Source organism: Anastrepha ludens, chromosome 5, assembly GCF_028408465.1.
Source record: "Anastrepha ludens isolate Willacy chromosome 5, idAnaLude1.1, whole genome shotgun sequence".
Lineage (NCBI taxonomy): Eukaryota > Metazoa > Arthropoda > Insecta > Diptera > Tephritidae > Anastrepha > Anastrepha ludens.
The window spans coordinates 73458410-73468301 of record NC_071501.1 but is presented as its reverse complement, the minus strand read 5'-3'; the positions used below and the strand labels follow the sequence as shown (position 1 = coordinate 73468301).

Below are 9892 nucleotides of genomic sequence, written 5' to 3'. Positions count from 1 at the left end.
CGTTGTTGAGGCGTAAGACTGTCCTTGGCCCAACTTCAGCAAGGCTGAAATCCGCTTTCACGTAGGTTTCATCGTTCAAAATTGTGCAAGTATTTTTTTTGTAGACGATCAGGTATTAGCTGATTTCACCATAAAATGCATAATATTTTCTTCGTTTAAAATTTAGAGGTTTCGGGAGCATAACGTGGTTTCCCTCTCCGTGCAGATTGGGCAGTTTGGTGAACTGTCATGGTCAAATCTGTGGATATATTTCGTAAACACTCCGTGCCCTGGAAGGAATTGAGTTAGGCGATAGTTTGTTCCCCCGTGAGTATTAGCTCATGCATCCATCTACCCTAGGGTAACCTGTTCCACCGGCCTTGCCAATGGGCAGCGGTTCTTTTTCAGCGATTTCTTTACGCATTTCTCTTTCGTCGAGCTTCGATAGTCTTACAAATGATCTTTGCATTTCTTTAGCCAAAATGTCAACTAGGATTAGTCCTGCAACGACGAACGATGAGTTGTCAGAAGCTTTAGAAGCGCTTAGCCAATAAACAGCTATACGTTTTTTTGTGTAGCTATGGATGTTCATTGTATCAGCCCAGATCTGTGCCGCATACAAAAGGGACAGGACTGCATAATCGATGCCTTCTTCACAGCGCATTCTAAGTGCGTTTTAAAATTTAGACGACTATGTGTTTTGCCACTATTACCACCGCGATATCGTCCACGAATCCAATGACTTTCGCTCTGGGAGGCATATCTGGTCTAAGTATCCCGTCGTACATAAGGTTTCATAGTAGTGGGCCTAGAACTGATTTTAGGGTAACCGCTGCTGTTACATTGTACTCCTCAATGCCTTTGTCGGTTGTAAACCTCAGTTTACGGCCCGAAAAATAGCTCCCAATTATTCCGGTGTTATTCTAAACCTCAGTTTGCGGTCCGAAAAATAACTCCCAATTATTCCGGTGTTATTCATAACTATGGCACCTTACTTTTATGAGGGGTTCTAGTATACGCTACCAGGTCGCTGTGTAATAGCGTTTTTAACGTCAAGAGGTACCACAGTGCAGTATTCTTTTTTCCCGCCACGCCATCTCTTGTCCTCAAGGGCTTCTGTAGCCAATTCCACCAAGCATTCGATTGCATTCACTGTTGAGCGGGATTTCCTTAAGGTACGTGGACAATACCTTTATTTTCTGCGAAAGATGATAGCCTGTCGCAGTTAATTCTCTCAAGAATTTTCCATTATATCTAGTAGGTATATCGGTCGGCAAGACGTGAGATCAAAGGGGTTTTTGTTTCCTTTGGGTAAAGGCGCAATGGTTTGCATCTTTCATCTCTTTGGGAAAGTGCCTTCGGAAAACTGTAGTCGCCATTTGTGGAAAAACATCAAGTCGCATAACAAAAATAGGGTGAATAGCTCGGCTAAGCACCCAACAAAGGGCTTAAGCGATAATTATAAATATGTACATATGTATGTATATTTATGTATTAGTCTATCAACTAAGAGTGGCTTCTCATACTTTTATATATTACTATGCACATATGTAGTTTCATATCGTTAACTGATTTTTATCCACTGTGCATCCAATGCTGCCATTCCTTCTTTATCTGTAAACAGGCCTTATCATAGTCTAAACTAGTGTAGTCTCCGTGTGCGATGTTATCAGTGCTTTCTTTACCGTTTATCTTTATCTCTTTACTTTTCCACTAAATAAGCACAAAACGCTTACTAAGTTTCTTAATACGAGATCTTATCCATCAAAACAGATCTTTCCAAGACGACAAGCGTTCAGTCAGAAAATCTCTGCCGTGGCGCATAATCAAGATCAAGCACAGTTAATTTGAGATCCGAACGAAGTGAATAAATACACAGTTACTTGTAGTAACGAGCGAAAGAATTGCATCAAGAATAAGTAGTTGTTGTGCAGTTGATCGCCGGTGAAAGAAAGACAGTAAGGAGATGTAACGAGCAGCTCGTTGATAGTAATAAGTGTAACGAAAAGAAATATCTGTTTATAAAACTTAAGCCTAAGTGACAAAACGAATTTAGTCTTTGTTCGGACATACACATCGAGAGTGGCAAGCAGTCGAGCAGCAGGCAACGAAATACCTAAAGTGGCCTTATAAAGGCAGAGGATAAATTACAAAACTACTTAAAGAGCTGTGATTTGCATAACTACAAGTAAACGAGGCTTAAAAATTGCGGAGAAAGTTTGAGAAAAGTATTAAGAATTAAAAAACGTTAGTCATTAGAGAAATATGAAACGCGATCAGAATATTTTGAAGTTGTGGAAAATATCTTTGTGTTACATATAAACAGGTGTGAGTTCAACATAAAATAAATTAACGAGAAAATTTCGGTTTGAAAAGTTTGCCCTTAGAAACTAAAAACTATTTTAATCAAAAAAATCAGAAAAAACTGAGAAAATATGTGATATTCTTTCTATTAAAAAGGAAATTTTGCGAATTAAAAATCAATTAATCATAACTGCGCGTTGTCTACCAGCTCATTTTTTCAATGCCAACATCGTTGTCTGCGACCATTTGCTAAACTTTTATTGGATTTAAAGTTTTTTCTTATAAAACTGCTCGTAACTAGCCCACGCAAATTGAAAGCGCAGCTTAAAAGCTAAGGAAACATACATATAAACACACGCATACATATGCATTTGCTTCAATGAAATTATGAGTATCTAGTGAAAGAATCGAGTAAGCAGAGCAAAGCAAAACGTATTAGCGCAGCTGTGTGACGGCAGAAAGTAGCCGCTTTAGTCGTTGACTTTACATTTTCGTTTGGTGATTTTATTTTTGTTATTCTTTTTTGTGAATGGAATTGAAATAAATCGCTGATTATCTTCTTAAATTGAATTTAATCAAGACGAACGGACGTTTAATTTTAAGTGTTTCATAGCGCGCGCGCGGTTCTACAAAAGTATCCATATACCAACACACATACAAATGTACGTAGATGAACACTCGCAAATCCATAGGCAAAACAGCGTCGTGGCGACATAACTCATACATGCCAGTGATACCAGTGTATACCTAAATCACATCAACTGTGGAAACATTGTGCATCACATACATACACACACACATATATAATATATGTATTTATGTGTGCTCCCAAACAAACACATACAGCATTTTTGAACCAATACAATAGTGCAGAAAAATCAACATTGAAAAGCGCGTGCACAAAGTTCCCCTTAGTTGGTCGGTCCGCTTAGAAAGACTAACGTTATCCGTTGACCGGCAAGCGAGTGAGTGGGTGAGGCAGTGGACATATATCGCTCCTACATATAAACACAGCACACAGCTTACAACACACAGCAGGTTTCAAGCGCACGCTACACTCGTGGCGCCTGCATATCAAATCTAAATCCAAATCTCTCTTTTGCCGACATTTCGTACTGGGACTAAATATTCTCACAACGTTATAGTGTTACATCTAACTCATACGTCTAACTATAAATCCAACGGTACATTATCTCACAACTACCCTCCCACCCAATACGACGGCTCAACTCTATCATCCACCAGCACCACCACCAGTACCAGCATCCAATATCTAGCAGTAGCACTGCGCATTTGCGTTTGTTATATTTATGGTGTTTACATTTTGGTGGCAGCGCAAACATTCAGCGAAATAATTTACTGCACCGCCGACTAAAGAAGCTGCGCGCGCCGCACATCCCGTGCGCTCGGGCGTCAGCTTCAACCAGTTGAAGGTTCAACAACAACGTATCTCTGTGGTAGTGTCACCTTAACTGTAATAATTCTAACACTATCCTCATCGGATAGCAACAACGACTTTGTATTTTCTCAAGCGCAGCTGTAACCTGTGCCATGGCCATAATGGGTGGTGAGGAAACTGCAACTGAAACTGTTGACTTGGCGGAGGTGGAAAAAGTAAAACCGTCGAAATTTGGCGAATTTTGTCGCCGCAATGGCATAAATCCGAATTTGATAATGCTGAAGATAACCCTATTCGTTATGTATGGAGGTGAGTAAGCTTTATGAGTATTCATTTAAGTGTGTGTGTGCGTGCAAATAAAGGGGTTTCCATTAAGTTGACATGATTTCCTTTGAAAACAAATACACTAATCGCTGAGGAAATCCAAAAATTTTTTTTTATTCAAAGTGAAGTACAATCGATAAAATAAAGTTTTGAAGGCATGTAACATCTTTCTATGACCTTCACGACTCCTATACACGAATCCGATGTACCCAATTTTCTAGTAATTTTTCGATTAAATCGGAGCCATGAATATACATATATACATATATAATAAAGGGTTCTCCAATAACTGGTGTTATTTTGAATAGCCCGCTATTTCGGTAGATGTCACTTTTGAAGCTGCCATTTTTTGATATTTGACAAGTAGAAACCACGCCATTAATAAAAATGAAACGATACGCGCTTAAACAATGCACTGAAATTATTAAAATTCACTATAAAAATGTTGAAAATTTGGCAGAGACGGCTCGTATGTAAAACTCATTATTGGGTTATCGTGAAGCACCTTGTCGGACCGCAGTACAGAAATTGGTGAGACAAGTTAGTGATGTGAAGAATAAAACCCGTGCACGTCGCTCAAGAACAGCCGAAAATATTGCTGTTATAGCCGAAAGTGTTGAAGAAAACCCTGGTTTGCCCCATCCGCGTCGTTCCACAGTGCGGCCGATTCCCGAAAAGCTGGCCAAAACTCAAAAAATTAAGTAATTGATTCAAAATTTCTTACTCGGGGGTTTTCGGGGTCGCTGATTACGAATTTGATCTTAAAATTTTGAAAATCCACCCCCTTCCACCCCTATTGGCCACCCCCTCACGTGAAATAGCGTATATTCAAGAACATAATCAAGATGCATGTAAATTTATATGTTTTCGGGGTCGCAAGGTAGCAAGTGGTAGCAGCTGAATCTTGTTTTATTCAGTAACCATTACTTTTTTGAGTAACCTTTAATAGGTTTCAAAGAGGCGTTGTAGTACTATACAGTTTGAAAACTCAAATTTTATAAAAAAAATTGCAAAAAATGTATCTACGTATTGCTGCAGCTAAAAATTTTGTGTCGAGGTATTGATATGCACTAAAGATTTCTCGTATTTTACTAACCTTCCGAAGATGATTCCATTTGGTTTTGCTCAATTTACTCCATTACAAAATCTTTCAAATGTGTACAACTTTCACTATTCATCGACAGTAATACGATGCTCAAACGAAGGCCACGTTGCGACTGAAAATACAGAGGATACTTAGGGTACAGGACGTTGCTATGAACGGTTTTCACTACTCAAGGCATTACTGTAGCCAACCCAAAGACAAAAAAACTCTATCTAGAAACTTTTGTTTTCGACTTTTGGCCTGCTTTTTGGGAATCGGCCGCACTGTGTATAAAGTCCAGTTAACACAAGAACTCAAGCAGGATCCTTGAAATGGATGGCTTCGTCAACAAGCAAAATTGTCGGATCTGGGGCTCAGAAAATCCAAGAGTTATTGTTGAAAAGCTTCTCTATCCTCAACTTGTGTTATTGTTTGGTGTGTTTTATGGTCTGGCGGAGTCATTGGATCTTACTTTTTCGAAAATGAAGTTGGAGCAACAGTTACGGTGAATGGATTGCGCTATCGAGAGATGATTAACAATTTTTTATGGCCGGAATTGGATGGTATTGATCTGGACAACGTTTATTTTCAACAAGACGGCGCTACGTCCAATGAAACCATTAATCTTTTATCAAAATAACACCTGTTATTGGAAACCCTTTATATATAATTGCCGCCTACACCCTTTATTTGGTGTTTGGCCGAGCTCCTCCTCCTATTAGTGATGTGCGTGTTGAGGTTGTTCCACAAAGGGCGGAGGGCCCACAGTTTTATGCCGCCTCTGAATGGTGGATGGGTTTTTTATGAGCAGCTTTTTCATGGCTGAAATACACGCGACCGCTATTAGAAAAAACCTTTTCTATAATTTGATGTTTCATATCCACAATGGGCTGCAGCCTACTTGCATACAAAAAATAATTAAAATATACAATGTGCGATACAATTTTTGGCTTAAAGGATGTGAGTAAATTTAAAACCACAAAATCGTATTTCATTAGATTTTTAGATGCTGCGAAACTTTTTTTGTTAAGAATTTGACATGTGGTGGTTTTGATGGCTAGGTTGTCAAGCACACACCGAAATGCAAATATTTTCTCTGCAAATGCTGCCAGACGCAGTAGAACAGAGTTGAAAGTATTGTGTAAAGTTATTATATAAAAGTGCAAACATTTTTTTATTAGTAACATAAAAAAGTATAAGCCTTTTCAACGTCAGAGTGTCACTACGTACATTAGTAAGCAAATACACGGAATATTTCACTGGCCGCTGTATGTATTTGAATATATCAGAATACTATTAATTAAAGAATCCGACTATCAAACGTTTAGAGTTTACTTAGAGTTGCAGCTACTAATGAAAAAAAAAAAAAACCAAAAAAAAAAAAATAAATAAATAAAAAAAAGTAAAATTCAATAATTAAAAATATTGTTTCCCCAAAATTTTTAACAGAAAAAAAAATTTTGTTCCAAAAAAAATTGCATAAAAAAATTTTTTAATAAATTTTTTAATAAAATTTTTTTAAAAAGTATATTTTATCCAAAATAATTAAAAAATAAATTATGAAATGCTTAAAAAGAATTTTTTTAGAAAATATATTTTATCCTACAATAATGAAAAAAAAAAAAATTAAATTGTTAAAACGAATCGAAGATATTTTACCATAAAACTTTGTACGAAAATTTTCAACATTGAATAAATCTCAAAATTATTAAATTTAAAAAGAAAAGTTTCTATTTACTTCTTATTATATTCAATTCTACAAATAAAGAATTTTTTAGAAAACTTTACGGCAATGTCTAAAATACTTGGATCCCTTCTCGTGGAATCGCTCCCCGCTTTATACAGTTTTGACAAGACATTTCCCACAAATATTCCCGGGAGAAACGGATCTGAAACCAGAAAACGCAGCTAATTTCATAGATTTCTTTAGACTTAACGACAAGAGAGAGACAAGAGAGTGAAATCATAGCAATTTATTTCTACAAATCTTCATCTACCTGGTCCCTGTGGTTTATTTTAGGCTGAATCAACAGTAAAATATGACGGCGGCTTTAAAAATCCGTATACGGGTCGCTGATCACAGTGACTTTCGGAGAAACTGTCCCACTAGTTTCATAAGTTAGTTGGTTAGGCTACGGTGGCTGCCACTCCAAATGAAGGTGCAGAGGAGCACACTTAGGGCTGGAGGTGCATTGTAATATCTCTTATCTGAATCGAAGTTTCTCTCTCTTCATTTCTTTAATAAAAGACGAAACATTGTGGATGCCTGCGGATTCTAAGTTTGCCATCTAAAGTAAAAGTAAGAGATTACATAGCGATTCCGCGTTTCGGCAAGAGTGGGACAGTGGCAGAGGAAAAATTCAATGACCTCCATCTCCTTCTAGTTTTTGCAGCTGCGATAGAAGTCATACATTGTCGATGTGTTATAATTAGGCAGTGTCTGGTGATGATAGCAAATACTGTATTATTGGAAGGCCGATCTAGGTCGTTTAGTCACCTACTTCTGCACTCATTCCTTTTAAGTCAGACCTGCCTTGTTACCTCCAAAGAGGGCTCAAGAGGTTCATCTGCTGTTGGCTTGCGTGATGTAGACCGACCTTATTAAAAGCTTGTTTCAAATAGTGGGAAGACTGATTTGAGATCAGTTCCACTTCTAGCCAGCTCATCCGCGATGCTATTTCCAGGAATATCTCTGTGTTGTGGATTCAGACAACGTTCGTGAAGCACCGCTTAGCCATTTATAATGGCTTTAAAATCGATTGTTACTTGAGATCAAGTATTATTGTATTATCCTTTGTGCTGCTACAGATGAATCCCTGACCCACAACGCAGTTTTTTTCAAAGGCAGTATCTCATCTAGAAGGACGCTGTAGTTGCTTGGTAGCCGTAGACTTAGGTTTAGTTGCAGCTTTTCTTTGTGGATGCTACTCTCAATTCTATTATTTAGCCATGAGCCTTTAATGAGGGTGAAGGTTCTTGACGTTATCTCATTCACAACTTTCTGGGATTCGTGTGGAAAAATCGTTCTTAAAATAGAATTGTGGAATAGTGTATTTTAGCTCCCTAAGTGTTTCTTGAGAGTTTCGAGAATTTCCGAGTGCTAAAATCTGATCTGACCTTGATCTGATGTTCAGCCCTACGAAAACAATATAATCAATTCAAATTAATTGCGCATAGAGAGCGGCATGGGTTGTGGCAATTAGCGCAATGATAACCCAGTATCTACTGTGAGATTCCGAGAACTAGGCTTATGCGAGGAAAGGATGTTTGTGGTCTGCTTAGAGTGTCTGCCTCCACCATCTTTAGCTAACAGAAATACCAAACTCATTTGAACTGAATATAAGCTTAAAAGAGCAATCGAAGTCAAGATTTACGTTGGGAGGTGCACCGATATGCTCATTGGACACTGCCTCTTTAGAACGTACTACGTGTATAATTAGCTTCCAATGGTCATTACAAATACTTCAACGATGATTATGAACAGTACAGCTCAATGTTAGCTGGGCTTGGGCACATCTAGTGTTGTCATCTGGTGTTGCTATGGAAAAGTTTGGTATACTACAATATATTTTATCAATAACCTGCTCAGAACATTTTGATGTGGGGGTCATATTAGTATTGTTTATAGAGACTTTAAAAATTCGAAAAAGGGATTAAACCGTGAACATTTTCATGCGATCGTAGGCTACAATTTTTGACGTAGATTAACAAGACATCGATGAAATAAAATCAATATACGGCAAATAATGTTCTCGTGGCCGCTCACGGACGAATTCCATGAAGTTCGTCCAGAATAAGTTGTTTTGATGCTGTATGTGAAGTGATTGAGCAAGATTGCCATGTCATACAACGTGATTGAGGCACTTTTGGGCATGACGAGCATCACTATTGTAAAATTTCGTATAATCACCTTGTGGTAAAAAGGTGTGTTGGCGTTGGCGGCAGAACCAAGTGCTTCGAAAATTAGTTCAAACGAATGCAAAAGTCATGGAGAATATTTCGAAAATCAATAAAATAGTTTCCAATCACCAACGTTTATTTTCACATTGTTAGGCTAAAAATATAACCCTTGTAGTTAGGGAGCGAAAAAAACACAAATGAAAAAATAAAAGCAAAATATAGAGAATGTAATATTTAGCTGTAGGATCAAAGTTGCTAAGGTTGTGCACAATACTGTATAAGTGTTATGCGCATAAACAAAAACGAAAAACAAAACAAAAAAAAAAACAAGCCATTCTTAAGCAAGTGACTCACATTAATTAGTTAATACCAGTTAAGCTATGAGCTTAATTGTGATAAAAGTTAATTTGTTAATTAATATTTATTAAATTGTGACATTGGAACTTACAACAATTACTAAATTTGCTATACTTGTATGCGGCGTGAGTAAGTGATATTTTTACACACCCACGTATGCCCATAATCCTCTTCCACATGGGACATCCACACATGCAAAGCAGCACTTGTGCAAAGCTTACATTTTCTCACAACCCTCACACAGAATTCCTTAATAAATATTTAAATCGTAATTTTTTTCCAAATTAGGAAGTCGGATTATGTGTTGCAGTGATAAAAGTTAATTTGTAAAGCAACACAAAGCTGGCAGAGTATTAAATTTATGCTTTTGTTTTGTAAAATAAAGAAAGTGCGTAAAGAGGAGCGAAAGAGAGATAAGGAAATTGCGGAAAAAGTGAAAATTGAAATTTGACCCTCATCGGTGACTTAGATAAGTACATACATACGTCTGTAATTATAATACGTACGCATAGGTATTGGTGCTACCCAGTAATATTTAAATGTAT

At 37.4% G+C, this 9892-nt stretch overlaps 1 protein-coding gene across 2 annotated transcripts in view; it reads left to right on the top strand.

The window, feature by feature from the left end:
• Positions 1 to 1788: 1788 nt before the first annotated feature.
• LOC128863153 (uncharacterized) overlaps positions 1789 to 9892 on the top strand; it is a 120179-nt gene continuing 112075 nt past the window's right edge. For both annotated transcript variants that reach the window (XM_054102128.1, XM_054102127.1), the window contains exon 1: positions 1789 to 3991. In XM_054102128.1, coding sequence (XP_053958103.1) covers positions 3835 to 3991 — 157 coding nt within the window. In that variant the 5' untranslated portion in view covers positions 1789 to 3834. The remainder of the gene's footprint in view (positions 3992 to 9892) is intronic.